The sequence below is a fragment of the Copadichromis virginalis genome, linkage group LG23, assembly GCF_057382275.1.
Source record: "Copadichromis virginalis isolate Kocher_CV1m ecotype Utaka linkage group LG23, C_Virginalis_male_GT1.1, whole genome shotgun sequence".
NCBI classification, from domain to species: Eukaryota; Metazoa; Chordata; class Actinopteri; order Cichliformes; family Cichlidae; genus Copadichromis; species Copadichromis virginalis.
Window position 1 is genome coordinate 19,528,138 of NC_140639.1, and position 19,815 is coordinate 19,547,952.

Below are 19,815 nucleotides of genomic sequence, written 5' to 3' on the forward strand. Positions count from 1 at the left end.
TTGTCTACCACCACTATGTCCGGTTGGTTAGCCACCACCATTTTGTCCGTCTGTATCTGGAAGTCCCACAGGATCTTAGCTCGGTCATTCTCCACCACCCTTGGGGGCATCTCCCATTTTGACCTCGGGACTTCCAGGTTATACTCGGCACAGATGTTCCTGTACACTATGCCGGCCACTTGGTTATGGCGTTCCATGTATGCCTTGCCTGCTAGCATCTTGCACCCTGCTGTTATGTGCTGGATTGTCTCTGGGGCATCTTTACACAGCCTGCACCTGGGGTCTTGCCTGGTGTGATAGACCCCAGCCTCTATGGATCTTGTGCTCAGAGCTTGTTCTTGTGCTGCCATGATTAGTGCCTCTGTGCTGTCTTTCAGTCCAGCTTTGTCCAGCCACTGGTAGGATTTCTGGATATCAGCCACCTCCTCTATCTGCCGGTGGTACATACCGTGCAGGGGCCTGTCCTTCCATGATGGTTCCTCGTCTCCCTCCTCTTTCTTGGGTTTCTGCTGCCTGAGGTATTCACTGAGCACTCGGTCAGTTGGGGCCATCTTCCCAATGTATTCTTGGATGTTCGTTGTCTCATCCTGGACTGTGGTGCTGACACTCACCAGTCCCCGGCCCCCTTCCTTCCGCTTAGCGTCCAGCCTCAGGGTGCTGGACTTGGAGTGAAACCCTCCATGCATGGTAAGGAGCTTTCTTGTCTTTATGTCAGTGGCTTCTATCTCCTCCTTTGGCCAGCCTATTACCCCAGCAGGGTACCCGATCACGGGTAGGGCGTACGTGTTGATGGCCCGGATCTTGTTCTTACCATTCAGCTGACTCCTCAGGACTTGCCTGACCCTCTGCAGGTACTTGGTGGTTGCAGCTTTTCTAGCGGCCTCTTCATGGTTCCCATTCGCCTGCGGGATCCCCAAGTACTTGTAACTGTCCTCTATGTCTGCAATGTTGCCTTCTGGTAGTTCAATCCCCTCAGTTCTGACTACCTTCCCTCTCTTTGTTACCATCCGGCTACACTTCTCCAGTCCGAACGACATTCCAATGTCATTGCTGTATAGCCTGGTAGTGTGGATCAGTGAATCGATGTCTCGTTCACTCTTGGCATACAGCTTGATGTCATCCATGTACAGGAGGTGGCTGACAACTGCTCCGTTCCGTAGTCTGTATCCGTAGCCAGTCTTGTTAATGATCTCACTGAGGGGGTTCAGGCCTATGCAGAACAGCAGTGGGGACAGAGCATCTCCTTGGTAGATCCCGCACTTGATGGTGACTTGTGCTATGGGCTTGGAGTTGGCCTCTAGTGTTGTACGCCACATCCCCATTGAGTTCCTGATGAAGGTTCTTAGGGTCCCATTGATCTTGTACAATTCTAGGCATTCCAGTATCCAGCTGTGGGGCATTGAGTCATAGGCCTTCTTGTAATCAATCCAGGCAGTGCACAGGTTGGTCAGTCTGGTCTTGCAGTCTCGGCTGATTGTTCTGTCTACCAGTAGCTGGTGTTTTGCGCCTCTGGTATTCTTGCCAATTCCTTTCTGTGTCCCGCTCATGTATTGACCCATGTGCCTGTTCATCTTAGCCGATATGATGCCTGACAGGAGCTTCCATGTGGTACTGAGGCAGGTTATTGGTCGGTAGTTGGAGGGGACCGGTCCCTTCTTGGGGTCCTTGGGGATCAGGACCGTCCGGCCTTCAGTTAGCCATTCCGGGTGTCTCTCGTTAACTAGCAGCTGGTTCATTTGTGCTGCCAGACGCTCGTGGAGTGCAGTCAGCTTCTTCAGCCAGTAGGCGTGAACCATGTCGGGCCCTGGTGCTGTCCAACTCTTCATACTGGAGACCCTTTCTTGGATATCTGCCACTGTGATGGTTACTGGACCCTGTTCAGGGAGGTCGCTGTGGTCTGCCCTCAGATCCTCTAGCCACTGAGCATTGCCGTTATGGGTTGCATCCTTCTCCCATATGCTCTTCCAGTATTGCTCCGTCTCCAGCCTTGGTGGTGCTGTTCTCTTATTGTTCCCTTGCCACTGAGAGTACACCTTTGCTGGTTCTGTGGAGAACAGCTGGTTTATTCTCCTGCCTTCTATCTCTCTGGTGTACCTCCTCAAGCGGCTGGCCAAGGCTGTGAGTCTTTGCTTGGCAGTTTCCAAGGCCTCAGGTATGGACAGCTTGCTGTATTTCTTAGGCACCTTATTTGTCTTACCTTTCTGCAACTCCGTTAGTTGGCTAACCTCCCTCCGTGCTACTTTGATCTTGCCCTCTAGCCTCCTTCTCCATGGAGGGTACTGCCCCTTGTCGCTGTTCAACTTGTAGCCAAGCATCTCACTGATCACTGCTGCCATATTGTAGATCAGCTTGTTAGTGTCGGTAATCGTGGTTGTAGGTATTGCCCGTAGTGCTGCATTAACATCATCTAGCAGACCTTCTGAGGGTACTTCACGTAATCTTGGTGACCGGCTACGGGGGATCCAGGTTTCAAGCTTGGCCATGATCCTATTTTTCAGGTCTGTTCCTCTCGCACTCAACGATCCTTCTCCTATCGCACTTGGGGCTATGTACCCAATCTCGGGTGGGGGTGATGATATCGCCCCCCTGACCTGGCGTCCTGACTCCTCCTTGCCGTAGCATTTGTGTTGTACCTCGTCAATCTCTAGCTGTGAGAGCAGTCCCTTTCTAGCTCTCACAGCTAGAAAGGGATATATATATATATCGATATAGATCTATATCTATAGATCTATATAGATCTATAGATATAGATCTATATAGATCTATAGATATAGATCTATATCTATCTATATATATATATATATCGATCGAGAGAGAGAGAGAGAACAATTTGATTTATGAATCTAAAATTTGTCAGCAACCATTATACATGTTCAAACTTTGTGTCACAACATTTTGATGTAAATTTGAGATGGTTGAGTAGAAGACCGGTGTTGATTTGAGATGAATGACCCGTTTAATAATCAATAATCTTGTGAGACACAAAGATATAGAGTTAGAAGTTTTAAACCCCAGTTATTTGGATAGATAACGTCTCATGTGTATAATTCAGGGTTTTTTATTACATATTTTTGGTTCACTACCATGCACAAACAAACACAGATACACACACATAAAATGTAATTCCATCCAGAAAAAGTAACTGTAAGAATCTGTGTTGCTTCTTAATTTGAAGCTGCTAACACGTTGCTCTGGTGGTTGGATTAAAAGTTCTAAAGGTTTTTAAATCAACCTTGAAATTGTCCAAAACAGCTGATTCAATACAAGCTTTGTGCCATCGATTTATTTAATGTAGCAACACCTTGTCAGTCATTAACAAAGAGCAAATGAATAATAAAAAGTAAATGATGTAGCAGGTGGGTCAGACGGGGTCAGTTCAGCTCTGAGTGGGTGGAGCGCTCAGTGGAAAAGAATGAGATAGAGGGGTGCAGCAGCAGATATGGATCTGTTCTCAGCGGTTATTAGGACAGAAAAGAAAGTCAACAGCCAATCAGAGCTTCCCTTTGTGCAGCAGCTGGGCTGTGTGGGTTTCTGTGCGAGTTGGGGGTTTTCACTTTAATGTCACAGTGACAGTTACAGCAACAGCCACAGTTGCACAATAATTCCAGAAAGTATTCAGACCCCTTCACTGCAGTGACTCCGTGTGCTATAATGATGAAATCGAATAAAGTTTTGTTTGTTTAGGTTTTGTTTTGTTTTTTTCACCGAACATTAGAAGTGAGGTCAGCTGCATCCTACAAAACCAATACAGGGAACACAAACTTGTCTTTAATAATGTTGGTCCTACAACATCTAAGCTGGTGTTTATTAAAATCAGTCATTAGGATGAATTTTAGGTTAGCTGTACAAACCAGCATTAAGGTTAATCTGAGCTACACTAGTATTACATTCAAGACGAGGTCACGTGCTTATTCACATGAATGCAGGTTCGACTTTAGTGGTCAGTAATGACGAACACAACTTAAAAGTATATGTGAGAGATTTTTGGTGCAAATAGCACCATTCATGCAAAGAATATGGAAGAAATCACAGTTAAACAGTATTATAGGAATTTAAAGTTTATGAAGTGATCGCATGAGAACAGTTCAGCGCTGAGTCTCGGACATCCTGCTCGTATGAGAAGACAAACCACACAGAGACAGACTTGGAAACCGCTGAAACAAACAACTTATTGTTCTTCTCGAAACAAACACCAGCGCTTCACCTCACATGTTTTTATTTCACTTCCACTTGATCATGTTTTTACTTGCTCCACCTAAACACATTAAATGAAACAATGATAAGTTTGGAATCAGGGCTTTCAGTATTTAGCTCATGTATGCTGGTGGAAAATTAGATGTCAGCATCAAGAAATATTTCATCAACATTTGGTGTTTTCTGCTGCTTGTTTAAAGTATATTTATTTTTACTGCGCAGCTTTAACAAAGTCAGGTGTTTGAATTCGTTGTAGTGTAGTCTTGACTCTTAGGACCATCTGTCCCCTTAACTACCAGAATACTTCAGTTTTAGTCATTTTCAAAAGTTAGCAAAAAAATAGAAGTACGATTGATGAAATTAATACAGAATGTTTAGTAGAAAAAGTAAATACAGTATTCAGGGTAATTCAAATAAAAGGAAAATTTATAAAAACTAAAACAATTTGACAGACTTTAAGCTGTTTGAAAGAGATTCAGTTAAAAAGTTGAAAAGCGATCCATGTTAGTTTTAAAAGCTAAAGGACGCTGCTATGGGGTCGCAGCGCTAACAGCTGCACTGATATCATGACATTGTTCAGAGGCTTTAAACAATCTCACATGGAACACACAATGACACATAATTTACATAACTGATATATAGATATGCAGACACTGCAGGATATATATGTGCATGTGTAAAAAACCCCACACAGTCCAAATAAAGCTGGTGTAAAGATGATATCGTTTTTAAGACTGAGTCCAGAAAACAACATCCACGGGTTCCTGATAGTTTGGTTCCTTTAGTTAGACAGTTTTTATTCTGTTTCCTTTAATAAGAAAACCACACTATCTGTATAAAGAAACATTTGATTTGCAATGTCTGAAAGAGGACAGAGCTTAAAACTGGAGTTTGCTTTCATAGTTTTATCTGCTTCGAATCATGGAGAACATATTAAATAATATTTTAGGTCATAGAACTAATTGTTGTTGAATGACAAACACATTGGTGAGAGTTCACAAATGCATCTGCTAAATATGTCCTTTACAAAATGAAACCAATCAAGGTGAACTCTAATTTTAATTTATTTTAACATTTATAATTTCATATTCAAATAAATATTGGGTCATTGTGTTTAACATTTTTATTGCATCTGGAAGGAATTTGTGATTTTGTGAGGGAACATTATGATTTTGAACATTTACTTCCACACTATGATATCACATCATGTGATGACTATGCAGTCCCAATGATAGTGAACTAAAAATAAGGCTCAGACACACCTGCATGTTTTTTTTATCTAACAGATTTATGGTTTCATGTTCTCATCTTCTTTAAAATCCTGTTTGTATCTCATTAAACATTTGTTCTTCTTTTACCACTGCTCGTTGCCTATCAGCATATATTGGGAGTGCTGCTGTTTCTCGCAGTTTTCTACAAAATTAAACTCAAACAAGCAAGATTTTTTTTGTTTGCTTTATTCGGAATATTGCAGAGAAATACTTTGAAGAGCAGGCAACACTTTGTTTTAATTAAACAAATGCTATAAATGATGAATCATCTACTAGGGAGCTAATAATTCAGCCTTTTCTGTTTCAGCTCTTTTTTTAATATTGAAATAAAAAAGAAAGTAAAAAAACAACCAAAATGCTGCACTGTTACAGACTTTTCTAAATCCTGAGTGATAAACGATATGAAAAGCGATAAGCCAAGAAGAAGGAAACAGTCAGTCAGCTGCGTGTTTGCGGCTGCATCTGATGAGCCTGAGCAGAGAGACTCCACAGCAGTACACCAGACTCTTCGTGATCAGCACCGTGTACACCAGGCAGAGCAGTTTTACTTGTTTTTGAGACACGGGATGTTCTGATGATGGACCTTCTGTTAAAGTTTGATTGGTGGAAAGTGTATCTGGTGGAAGTTCTTTTGGTGGACTTTGAGAAACTCCTGAAACAGAAAAGTCACATTTGAGTAGCTGCGTAGCTAATTTCATGCTGAAAAGGCAACAAACTTTCATTACCTTCCTCTATTTGACCCTCCACCGTCCCCCCCTCGTGTGTGACAGAACAGCCATATGTATGTGAGTTCTCGTCTTGCTGATGGATCAACAAGATGCTGGCAGTGTAATCGGACTCTATGATGTCCAGCTGTTCTGTGTCACCAGGGGGCGCCGCCAGCGGAGATCCGTCCTGCTTCTGGCTTTTCCAGGTGATCTTGACCACAGGAGGAACCATTTGTGAGGCCACACACAGCAGGGATCTCTTCTCCTCCAGATGATCACTGGATGCTGCTTGGTACACTGTCACCGAGGGCTTTGCTACCGGCGTAGCTGAAGTTTGACAGCAGACACAGAATTTCACTCAGTGTGACCTGAGAAGCTTCATAATCACCAAACTACCAATCAGTGCCTATCGGCCGTGTAATGGCTCATTTTAAACACTTAACAATATTCAGATGATTTATTGTTATAATGTACAATGTAATATTAAATATTAAAGGCAGAATTATATTTATCAAAGTTAAACTGATTTCATTAACACACAATATTTAATACAATTAACTCCTTTGTCCTTTACGTCTGTTATCACAATTTTAAATTATAACAATACAATGTAACACATCTATAGATGTAAAAATAAATCACATCCTTCACATATCATGGCAGCAGTATTGATAATGAAAGCACGCGTACTTTGTACATTATAGTTTCTGTATATATTTGAAGCATATAGTTTGTAATTATTCTAAAACTGTTGCAAATAAGATTTCATATATACGATGTGAATATTTCTATATCAGTTTTTATAATATGTCAGAATTTAATTGTATCTTTGTTTTCATAATGATTTTATATTTGGCATCTATAATCTCTTAAAATATACAAGGTTAGTATATACATATTACAGTAATTTCAGCTGAAAACATTTATGAAGAAATATTTGTACAGGGGATTTTTTAAATCTATATTGCGATTAACTAAATATTTTGTATGACATTTTAATGACATTAAAATGACATTTAAGAAATTTCCAGTATGCACAGAGAGAGAGACCGAGACATCATTAGATCAGAAACTTCAGAACTTTTTTCATTGTGTTCACATGAGACATAATTTTTTTCATGTAGTTAAACAATAGCAATTATTTGAATATGTGAAAAATAGCTTAAAGCCCTCAAAGGATACACAATCAATTCTATATAATGCACTACATGTAATGAAATACTGAATTACATAGCTTATTATATAATTTCAAAACTTTTCTTATTTTAAGTATGATGTCAAGTCCTAAATTTCCAAATTACATCTACTATAATATTTGAGATAATATTAAGTCAGTAGTCATTAAACTTTCCTTAAATGTGTCTTAAGATTCAAATATGAATAACATTTTATTTATAAGCTTATGACTTACTGTAAATATGTCCACGTTTAATTTTAATGATTTTCTTTCACAAATCCCAGTGAGTCTGTTATCTTTTTGAGCTTACAAACAAATATAAAAATAAATAAAAGGATGTTGAAATTTCTTAGATAAGGATTAGTTGTAACCCTGCTCACATCAGACTTTTAGGACTTTTCACGCTGAAAAAAACCCCAATAAATACCTCACATATACAGTGAGATTCACAGTTTTTTCCTACTTAATAGAAACACATTTTAAGTCGGACTTAGCGGAAACTGGCTTTGAACAAATTGTCATTTTGAAAGTTGTAAGGAAAATTAATTCATTTGTTCTTACCTGTTACGTACAGTTTAGCTCCAGAGCCAAAGATCCTGTCTTCTCACACAGTGACACAGACCAGTACAAAAACCTGTCTCATGTTGAATGTGGCAGCTGAGGTAAAGCAATGTCATTAACCAATCAGACGTAACATTATGACTCTGCCTGATTTTGTGTTGGTCCCTCTTTTGCTGCCAAAACAGTCGTGAGGCATGGATTCCACTTGACCCCTGAAGATGTGCTGTGGTATCTGGCACTGAGATGTTAGCAACAGATCCTTGAAGTCTTGTAAGTTGTGAGGAAGGACCTCCATGGATCACACTTGTTTGTTCCGTAGATCCCACAGATGCTCAGTTACTGGTTCACCACTGTTTCTTCTTTGGACCACTTTTAATGCATAGTGACCACTGCAGGAACACCCCACAAACCCTGCATTTTTGCAAAAGCCTGGTTGTCTAGAGTCTTAGAGTCACTTAGCCATCACTACTTTGTCAAACTTGCTCAAATCCTTACACTCGCCCATTTTTTTCCTGTTTCTAAACCATTAACTTTGAGGACAAAATGTTTACTTGCTCCTTAATATACCCAACCGACTAACAGGTGCTGTGATGAAGAGATAATCTTGTCACCTGTCAGGGGTCATGTTGTTATTTCTGTTTAGTGTAATTCAGCTCCATGATTTGGTTCAGTCGAGATGAATTAATGTTGTAAAAACTGCATGAATCTGAATATTCTGCATAACTTCTGCCTCCAGATGATGAGCTACCTGAGCTGACCTTTGTTTCACAAGTTTATTCTTGTCCAAACAGCAGGTTGGCAGTTTTCCTCCAGAATTAACCTTCTCAACAATGTTTTGATGGAGTAGCACTGTAACAGGATTCATTTGCTGTGGTGGGCGTGTAGTCTGTGGCTCAGCTGCACAGTAGGGGTGTTGCAGTGGGTTCAGGGGCAGTGTCAGGAGAGCCTGGTGGACACAGCTGACATCGATTGTCTGGAATCAATGAACGGTCTGCAAAGATAAAACTGTGCAAATAAGTCACTTTAACTGCACCAGCCGACCCATCTGAGCATGTTTTGGGACCTAGAAACAGCCAACAAGTGTTACAATATTAGTATGCACTTTGGTCGTCCTCTGGTTTCTAAGAACAAATATCTGTCCAGCTAAATGGTTTCTTCTGTTTGTTCAAAATTATAAACATCGGCAGAGACAAAAAAAAAAAAAAAATCTCCTCAGACAAAATACAAACTTGGTCCATGTTTTGTAGTTTAACTGTGTCGCGGGGTCCTCTCCTAAACTTCTCCCGAACAAATGCAGGCGTAGTCAGGAAGCATTCAGTGTGGATAGTTTATTCTGCCAGCTAGTGATGTGATGTTCTGTATCGAGGCTTCGAAGCGTGTGTCGAGTAATTGAGGGGGCGTTTCCGCGATGCGCGTAACGAGGCTTGCTTCATTTATGGGAGGAGCTGAAAATGATGACGTCCGAAGCCTCGCTGCCCGGCTGTACCACGTGACTGGTTCATGAAGCGGTTCGAACTTTGCCACGAGATATGGCAGCGATATAAACCCCTCAGACTTCATTCAAAATGTGGGTGTTTGATGGAGAGTTGCGGTTAGTGAGAGTTTGGAGGTTTATGAGAGTGAGGAGAGAAAGTCAGGAGAGAATGGAGCCAGCTAAGAAGAGGAGGATGTCCTCCCCTGTGTGGGAACATTTTGATTTTATTCCTCCCAACAAGGTATGTAAATTTCTACAGAAGATGTATTTTCATAACACTGATGGTGCAATACAATTTATGTTACGCGGCTTTACTTTTGTACAAGGTGAAGTGTTTGCTATGTGCCAGGGAGCTGGGATATAACAACAACACCTCATCCATGCTTAGGCACTACAGAGCTTTGCATGAGAATAAGGGGGACACCGATTGTGGAGCAAGACCAGGTGAGCCATCAAATGCCATCATAATATAGCATGCAGTAATGTTACTAAATGATATAACAATATTATACAGCTGTAATAAGTTACGTGTGTGATATTTATATTTGTGCTTTGTCTTTGTTGTCTTTCCTCAGGAGAAGAATCTCAAATAGATGAAGACCTGGTTAGCATGGTGATCGAGGACTCCCAGCCATTTAGCATTGTGGAGGACAAAGGATTCAAAAGATTTGTTAAATCATTAAATCCTAGCTATGTTCTCCCCACTAAAGGTTATAAAAGCAGCGAATATTTAGTTTTTACTGAATAAAATATGGGCAGGACTGAGGCCTCAGTGTGTAGCTGTCCATACCTCAACGTTACAAAAGCACAACCACTGTCCACACCCCAACCACACCTCACCTCACAGTAAATGATCATTTCCATTTTAAGCATTTCCAAATAATCATTTTCCATACTGCCAGTATAAATATACACAGTATACTGCCATCACTACAATATACATGTTTTACACACTCCTTTTGTTGTTGACATTTACAGGCTGTGTGCAAAAGGCCACACTCTTCAAATTCATGCCAGCTAATATTTTTACGTCCAGTAGGTGTCCTACTATTGTATTGTATTGTATTGTATTGTATCTTTATTTGTTTCAGACATATAAAACAAAAAAAACAATATATACACACTACATATATTTTCATTTACAGATACGAATATATATGTAGATATACACACACACACACGTATGTGTTCAGATAAACAAAAAATATATAATGAAATAAAACAAAATCGTCTGACATAATGTAACAATGTTTGGTCTGAAAAGGAGTAGGAAGAAGTATGAACATACTTATTAATTCCTACCCCTGCTCAACATCTTATTGATCCCACATAATTCACCTAATTCCCATCATCACATACTCCACACGATACACGAGGAGAACCTATATAAACTTGGCTACCGTGATTGATATAATTTGGATATAATTTGATATTTTTATACATACAATGGGTGATCATCTTTATCGGTATCATATTCTTCCAAAATCAGTTTTCGAAGTATTTTCATGAACTTACTAATTCCTGAGCATTGCTGTAGATCTATAGTAAAACTATTCCACAGTTTTACCCCATAAATAGTGACACAAAAGGTTTTAACCTTTGACCGTGCTTTAAGAATCCTTAGATTCAATTTCCCCCTCAATTCATAGTCTCCTTCTCTGTCATGGAACATCCTCTGTATATTTCCTGGTAACATATTGTATCTGGCCTTGTACATAATTTTTGCAGTTTTATATTTTATAAGATCCATAAACTTCAGTATTTTTAATTTCAAAAACATGATGTTAGTATGGTCTCTAAATCCTGCTTTATTAATCATCCTGATTGCTTTTTTTTGAATTTTACATATTGGTTGAAGTGCAGTTTTATATGTGTTTCCCCAAATTTCCACACAGTATTCCAAATATGGCAATATAAGTGAACAATAAAGTACCCGGAGTGATTTGGAAGGCAAAAAATATTTAACTTTACTTAGTACGGAGATGCTTCTTGACAGTTTGGCTTGTATATGCTTTATGTGAGGTTTCCAGCAGATTTTGTTATCTATTATCACACCCAGAAATTTTGTATCCGAAACTTGCTCTATTTCAACATTGTTTACTAATAATTTTGCTCCTGCATCTTTTTTACAATTTCCGAATAACATAAATGTAGTTTTTTCCAAATTTAATGATAGCTTATTTCTATCAAACCATGTTTTCAGTTTAATCATTTCTTGTGTGACAATTTCCAAAAGCTGCTGTAAGTTCTCTCCAGCACAAAAAATATTTGTATCATCTGCAAATAGAATAAACTGTAGTATATCTGATGTTCTGCATATATCATTGATATAGAGGATAAACAGCTTTGGTCCCAATACTGACCCCTGCGGAACTCCACAAACAATGTCCATACACTCTGATTGATATTCCCCAATTTTCACAAATTGCTGCCTGTCTCTCAAATAACTCTTTACCCATTCTAACACCACTCCTCTAATGCCGTAGTACTCCAGTTTATCAAGTAATATGTCATGATTAATTGTGTCAAAAGCTTTTTTTAGGTCAATGAATACACTAACTATACATTGTCTTTTATCTATATTGTTGGTGATATTTTCGATCAGTTCCATTAATGCCAATGATGTTGATCTATTTGATCTGAAACCATACTGACTATCCGTTATTATTTTGTGTTTATCTATAAATTTGTCAAGTCTATTACTAAAGACTTTTTCCAGTATTTTTGAAAATTGAGAAAGTAGAGAGACAGGCCTATAATTTGTGAATTGGTGTCTGTCACCATTTTTAAACAGTGGTGTTACTTTAGCTGTTTTCATTTGTTTTGGGAATGCACCAGTTTGTAAGGACAAATTGCAAATGTGTGTTAAGGGTTTGGAAATGCCCTCTATCACTCTCTTAACGATTTCCATATCAATGTCGTCAGAGTCTGTAGAGTTTTTTGTTTGTGATTTCCCAACAATATCAATGATTTCCATTTCTTCCACCACCGTTAAGAACATTGAATGAGGATTGCGGTCAATGAGTCTAGTTTCTTTCTCTACAGAATCTGTTATATCAGGAATTGTTTCAGCCAAGTCTGGCCCAACACTTACAAAGAATTTATTGAACTCATTTACCACATCTCTCATATTAGTAATATTTCTATCATTATTTGCGAAATACGAAGGATAGTCTGCCTGCCCCGAGCCCTTTTTGATGATGGTATTTAATGTTTTCCAGATCCCTTTAATATTATTTTTATTCATAATCAGGAATTTTTCATAGTATTCCTTTTTACATGACCTTAAAATACTCGTTAATTTATTTTTATATTTCTTGTATTTATTTTCAGCTTCTGTGCTTCTGTTCATTATAAATTCTCTGTATAAGGTATTTTTCTTCTTACATGCATTTTGCAATCCTTTTGTAATCCATGGGCACTCTGCATATTTTTGTTTTTTACTATATTTCTTTACTGGGCAATGACTATTATATAACAGTTTAAATTTTCCTAAAAAAATCTCATAAGCTTTATCAATATTTTTTTCCTTATACAGCATCTCCCATTCTTGCTTGAGTAAATCACTTTTGAATGCGTTTATTGACTCTTCTGTTCTCACTCGTTTGTATTTTATTGTGTTTTGCTGTTTAACCTTCCTGTAATTGCTGTTATACACTATAAAAACAGGTAGATGATCACTGATGTCATTAATTAGGAGACCACTTATGGTTCTATTTTCTATTTCATTAGTAAATATATTGTCTATTAGGGTTGCCGACTGTGCTGTAATCCTGCTGGGCTTAGTGATCACTGGAAAAAGTCCCAAGCTATACATTGTATTAATAAATTCCTCTGTCGCTCTCTGCTTGTTTGGATTTAGTAGATCTATGTTAAAATCCCCACAAATGAACATGACTTTTTGATTTGTCCTAATGAATGTTTTATCTACCCACTCCTTAAAAATTTCAATATTAGAACCTGGTGTTCTATATATACAGCTTACAATGACATTTTTCTCTTTTCCCATACTAATTTCTATTGTTACACACTCTAATATATTATCTACCGCCACCGTCATTTTTTCTACCATCTTGTATTTTAAATTTTTATCCACAAACAAGGCCACACCACCGCCATTCTTATTCTTTCTATTTGTAAGATTTAATTCATATCCATCTATTACAAAGTCCTCTCCTTTCTGTTTATTAATCCATGTTTCAGATACTGCAATCACACTGAATGGATGTGTAAATTTGCTTAAATATTCCCTTATTTTGTGAAAATTTGCATATAAACTTCTACTATTAAAGTGGATTATAGATATTTTGCCGTCGACCTTGACAGTTTTGTTGAATTGTTCTTCAGTATGATAGTAGCAGGTATTTTTGATGTTAAAAAAGTTCAGTTCTGGATCAATGTCCTGCTCTGTGAAGTGTGTTTTGTATTCCGTGTTTACTGGTGAATTTATCTCCTGATTAGCAATCCTTTGTGGTAGCAATGTATAATTCCCAGATAATGAATTAATTGATTGTTTCATCCTTGAATACGTTATGCTTTAGCTTCCGTTGTTGTCTTCTATTACCTGCTTTGATGACTGTAGATTGTTTGTCCCGCTCCTTGCCTTTGTAGTCAAGTGACCTGTTAATATTTTTCCAGATCCTGGATGCATTTGATGACCAGCACCTTGGCTTCCTCCGGTGTACCGTTGAGCTTTATAAATATTTTACAGTTTGCAGTCCAGGTGTTCTGAATTTTACCCAGTTTCTTTAGGTATCGTGCTTTCTTCGCTATGTCAGCATTGGATTTGGTTAGATGGTCATTCATGTAGACGTTCGATCCTTTTAGTTTCCTCCCCTGCTTCAGCAGTGCATTCTTGTGTTTCCTGTTTACAAATCTTATGATGATAGCTGGTTTATCACTAGCATTTCTCCTGGGCAAGGGGTGGCATGCCTCGATGTTATTACAGTCCAGGTCGATCCCTTTCGACTGCAAGAAACCAGCTACTTGTTGCTCCGCAGAGCTCCCATCCAGATCTCCTTGCTCCTCTTTACTGCCAGCAGTCACAGCCCGAGCATATGACCGGGGTTTTATGTACAGCCCTGTGATGATCACGTCGTTCATTCTGGTATATTGCTCCAGGTCCGCGACCCTGCTCTCCAGATAGACGATCCGTTTCTCCTTCTCTGCATTCTGGTTACGTAGCGACCTTATTTCCTCGACTAAGTCTAGGATATATTTCTGTTGTAGCTTGATAGCCGATGTTTCCTCAGTTAGAAAGTCCAATGACTTTTTGATGTCCTCAATTTCATCGGCGTTCGGTGTTCTCTTAGGCCCCATTGCTTGTTGTCTTGCTCGCTCCGTTCACCGTCTTGTCACTGTTGATTTACTTGGTGGTGCCTTGCTAGAGGATCCTGGGCCCAGTGGCTGCTGGAGGATCCTGGGCCTGGTGGAGCAGTAGGATCCTGGGCCTAGTGGCTGCTGGAAGAGCCTGGGCCTGGTGGCTGCTGGAGGATCCTGGGCCTGGTGGCTGCTGGAAGAGCCTGGGCCTGGTGGAGCAGGAGGATCCTGGGCCTGGTGGCTGCTGGAAGAGCCTGGGCCTGGTGGAGCAGTAGGATCCTGGGCCTAGTGGCTGCTGGAAGAGCCTGGGCCTGGTGGCTGCTGGAAGAGCCTGGGCCTGGTGGCTGCTGGAAGAGCCTGGGCCTGGTGGCTGCTGGAAGAGCCTGGGCCCGGTGGCTGCTGGAGGATCCTGGGCCTGGTGGAGCAGTAGGATCCTGGGCCTGGTGGCTGCTGGAGGATCCTGGGCCTGGTGGCTGCTGGAGGATCCTGGGCCTGGTGGCTGCTGGAAGAGCCTGGGCCTGGTGGCTGCTGGAAGAGCCTGGGCCTGGTGGAGCAGTAGGATCCTGGGCCTGGTGGCTGCTGGAAGAGCCTGGGCCTGGTGGCTGCTGGAGGATCCTGGGCCCGGTGGCTGCTGGAGGATCCTGGGCCTGGTGGAGCAGTAGGATCCTGGGCCTAGTGGCTGCTGGAGGATCCTGGGCCTGGTGGCTGCTGGAGGATCCTGGGCCTGGTGGCTGCTGGAAGAGCCTGGGCCTGGTGGCTGCTGGATCCTTTTACCCAAAACAATCTTTGAGCCGTGGACACTGAACATTTACCAAATCTTTTCTAACAGTCCCAGAATCCACAGCTTCAAAGTCCAGCAGGTACTGAAGACTGTTATCCGTTTCGCTGTCACCCAATTCCAGGTGACCCCTGATTCCAGGTGACCCCTGAAGTTCAGTTCACCTGACACTCGAGCAAATGAAGCTTCAAGAAGCTTTGCGCTGGGGTGAACCAATTGGATGAAAAGCTTCAGTGCTTCATGAAGCTTCATCTGCCCATCACTACTGCCAGCCTCCCAAGTGCACAAAATATTATTTACAAAGAAAATAGAAAACTAACTTAAGTCAACACAAAACAAACATCTATATACAAAACACAGTCTGCATGTCACCCTCTCTGTAACATCTCACCGGGGAAAAAAAAAAAAGCCCAGGTAGGCCCTGACAGCCTTCTTTTATACCCCATGGCCCCTCCCACTACTCATAATAGTCATCTCTTTATTATTTCTTTTACCAAACACTCTTTTCCCCTCAGCTTATTTCCAGCTGTATTCCTACAATACATATATATGTATATACAGACATTTATGGCCAATTCCAGGCAGCCTACAGTGTTTCACAATAACAAAAAAAACAAACAAACAAAAATGATGCAGTTCACGTGACCTTTCAAGCGCGGGCGAACCCACTATTTGAACCCCGGAACACCATACCATCGGCTTGCATAACCACTCGTATAATCGGCGATCACAGCGAGTCTACGCGACCGGCTTTATTAAAGGTAAGTGGGAAAAATATGTTGGCCACCCTCTGCGCCGCTCAAAATATACCTCTCACCCCTTTTTGTTTATCTGCCCGGTCGACGAAAAGACGCGCAGCCACGGTAATTGTAGAAACTAATGGTGGTGGTGCGTGTATGCGCCCAGATCCGCTGTCTGCGGGACGGTGTAACTCCGTCACAAACTGTCTTCAAATCTCAGCATGATTATTATGAGGAGTCCTCATGGAAATGTAGAGAACCAGCACATGGCAGCAATGACTGTAAAGGAAAAGAAACCAACCTGTATGCTCTGTGCAGATGTGCAAGGTTACAGAAATAAGAGTTGGACAATCAAAGCGACCAAAAAGACACCAAAGCACAGCTTGCACTCGCGGATGTGATGTAACTTTTAGCTTGGCTGACATTTGTGAGGATGACAGTCATAACTATAATGTTACTAAAGGGTGTGATTGACCAGTTGGCTATACTTTGAGAATCCTGGATTCAAACTGTTGTTTTTCATTCATTTCTTTTTTTTTCAAAGCTATATGCTTTCTGGTTTCTGGAGCTGTGATCACTGTGTTGTGGTGTTTTGGTTTTCCCTCAGTTGCTGTTCTCATAGAGGAATATTGCTTCTCCAAAAAATATAGACACTTCTGTTTGATGTTTGTCAGAAGAAGATAATCTCTGTGGATTTTTACAGTCTGCTGTTTTTGACCTGAATGTGAACACACAAGACAAGTTTATCTGATACTCCCAATTGTGTCATCTTTTGAATCTACTTGAATTAATTTTGGTCTTGATTATTTTTACTTCTTATATAAATAGAATACAAACTAGTTGTTTTGGTTTCAAAGGTGATGCCTGCGTCAGTGTGTGTGTGTGTGTGTGAACCTGAGCTGTGGTCTGCTGCTGTTCCTTTGATGGTTTTTGTTCAGCCTGCAGGGATGTTTTGTCACTGTGAGAGCTTTGAGCACAGGAGCAGTAGTAGATGGCTGAATGAACGAGGCTAACTGCATTTATCTCCAACTCACAGCTGTTCTCATTTTTCACAGCTGAGAAATCTTTTCTCTGAGCATGGTTGTAGTCACTGTTGACTTCACCAGTGCGTATGTTAATATGAAGAATCACTCTGAACTTATCACCGTCTTTCTTCTGGTACCAGTGCACATAACTGCCACTGCACTGGGAAGTTCCACAGCTGAAGGAGACTTTTTTGCCAGGTGTCGCAGTCAAAGTTAAATCTTTCTGGATCAGCTCTGCAGCCATGGTAACCAGCGCTGCAAAGACACAGAGAGGAAAATGTCAGTTTGATGGTGTTTCTGACATGTAGTTTTTGTTGGGTTGAAACTCACCTAAACACAGACAACACAGAGCAGCAGCTGGGAGGAAAAGCATTGTGTGAACCGTTGTGTTCAGTGACATTTCCTCTGGTGAATCTGAGGAGAAGTGATGTTTTGATAGAAACGAGGCCAAACAAGGACAATTTATATGATCAGACGAGGACCACGTGTTTCTAACAACTCCTACAACCTCCCATTAACTGCTGCAGCTGTCAGTGCTGCTGCTGACTGACAGCTAAGGCGTGTGTTGCAGTTTTCCACTGAGACTGAGGTTTGCAAAACACTAACCTTCAAATATAGAGGGGAATTTATTTATTATTTCAGTCGTATCTTTTCTTCACTTTCTATGAAGTCAGTCAACAAAATGTCTTAAAACTGTGATGACTTCAAAACTAAAAATATTTGTTCCCTCAAACACAAACTGAGGAACATAAAGGGACTTAATGTAGTCTGAAATATTTTAGACCATGCGTGGAAACACTAGTATCATCAACATACAACTCAATGATATGGGAGGAAAAACCTCCCATAGAACCGGTCTGAGACATTTTTTTCTTTCTTATCCACCTTTATTGTGTACTTCCAGTACTCCCAGTTAGCTCTCAACCTTAATTGCAAGTATTAATTTTACCCTTTGACGGTATGAACATTTCGATTTATGATTTAAAGTACTGAAATTTTGTCTAACTGTTGTCTCTCAGGCTGAGACGGAGCTGTGGTTTCTTGCTTTTCCTCTGATGGTTTTTGTTCAGCCTGCAGGGATGATTTCACACTGTGAGTACTTTTGTAACAAGAGCAGTAGTAGATGGCTGAATGAACGTCTTTAACTGTTTTTAGCTCCAAAGCCCAGCTGCCCTGATTTTTCACTGCTGAGAAATCATTTTGCTGAGGGTGGTTATAACCTCGATTTATTGCACCATTGCTTATACCAATAGAAAGAAGCATTCTGAATGAATCTCTTGTGTCTTTCTTCTGGTACCAGTATACAACAGTACTGCTGCACTGGTCAGTCCCACCACAGCTGAAGGAGACACTTTCTCCAGCTACCCTGGTCAGAGTTAAATCATTCTGTATCAGCTCTTCAGCCACAGTAATCACTGGGGTAGAGACACAGACAGGTTAGTATGGCAGTGTTAGTTACAGATGGTGGACTCGTGTTTGAATAAAATCACTCACCTGAACACAGACAGCACAGAGCAGCAGCTGGGAGGAAAAGCATCGTGTGCAGTGATGTTTCTTCTGGTGAACCAGGAAAGAAGTAGAGCTCTGTTAGGCTGATGCAGAACAATGGCAAGTTATAAGATCTTACAAGTACCACGTGGCTTCTAACGGGTCCTCCAACCTCCTCTTGTAAGGGTGGTACTGACTGACAGCTGCAACCATCTTGTCGTTTAAAAGAACATTTAAATATTTTCCTGTAGAGGGATTTATTTGCTGTTCTAAGCTATCATCTTTAATTCATAGTTTCTGACAGGACATACAACCGTGTGACTTATTCTGCTATTTTAGAGATGCAATGAACTTGAATTCCACAAAGATCCTGATCTCTGATTTTAGCTTTGAAATATTTCATTTTTCCCCGTCAACCTAAATCACATAAGTGGAAGATGGATGGATTTTCCCTTTCAATTCATTGGTTCAGTTTCCATTGCTCATTCTTCTGATTCTTGTGTTTGATGATCCAGCTGGTGGAATAACAAAACTGCAGGGCGGTTGCAGAGTGCCCCCTGGTGCACAAACTGTGAAACATCAATATTCATGACATTGTCACAGTGGCACTGTGACATATTGAAAGGTGCTTTTCTTGTCTATTTTTTTTTAAATTGTTCATTTATTGATCACTCTAAAGGCTGATACTGATATGTTGTCAAATCAACCAATATATCAGTGAGGCTCTAGAAATGACAACCCAACCACCATCTGAATCTTATCAGCGTTCACATGTATTTTCACATCATTATAGTACAATAACACTGTTGTAGAAGATGAGTGCACTCCACTTCCATATTGCTCATAGATATATAGACAGCTTTCCTGGACGAGTGATCCCCCCTCTGTTGGTCTACCTTTAAAGTTTTAGTGGTAATTAAGAAACATTTGCAGTTTGGATATATAACACACTGAAAATTTAGAACTAAAGCCACCAAAAAAATTGTTCCATTTTTTCTTTTTTCCATTTTTTTAAGATAATAAGGTTTTAACTTTGATTTGTGGAGATCTAAATCCTGAAAATTTCTTTAGCCTGGTGTTT

General features: G+C 40.4%; 2 protein-coding genes and 1 long non-coding RNA gene across 3 annotated transcripts in view; 1 reads left to right on the top strand and 2 right to left on the bottom strand.

Annotated features, from left to right (window-relative positions):
• Positions 1-5,482: 5,482 nt before the first annotated feature.
• On the bottom strand, positions 5,483-8,205 carry LOC146680702 (uncharacterized). Its single transcript, XM_085447597.1, has 4 exons — positions 8,058-8,205; positions 7,911-7,949; positions 6,191-6,499; positions 5,483-6,117 (listed from the first exon to the last, which is right to left on the bottom strand). The coding sequence occupies exons 1-4, from the start codon at positions 8,203-8,205 to the stop codon at positions 5,900-5,902; spliced, it is 714 nt and encodes a 237-aa protein (XP_085303723.1). The 3' UTR covers positions 5,483-5,899.
• A 5,726-nt stretch (positions 8,206-13,931) lies between these two features.
• Positions 13,932-14,902, bottom strand: LOC146680703 (uncharacterized). The gene has a single exon (XM_085450042.1). The coding sequence runs from the start codon at positions 14,701-14,703 to the stop codon at positions 14,008-14,010; it is 696 nt and encodes a 231-aa protein (XP_085306168.1). The 5' UTR covers positions 14,704-14,902; the 3' UTR covers positions 13,932-14,007.
• A 1,271-nt stretch (positions 14,903-16,173) lies between these two features.
• LOC146680704 (uncharacterized) overlaps positions 16,174-19,815 on the top strand; it is a 53,490-nt gene continuing 49,848 nt past the window's right edge. The window contains exon 1 of the long non-coding RNA XR_014918298.1: positions 16,174-16,242. This is a non-coding gene — a long non-coding RNA (uncharacterized LOC146680704). The remainder of the gene's footprint in view (positions 16,243-19,815) is intronic.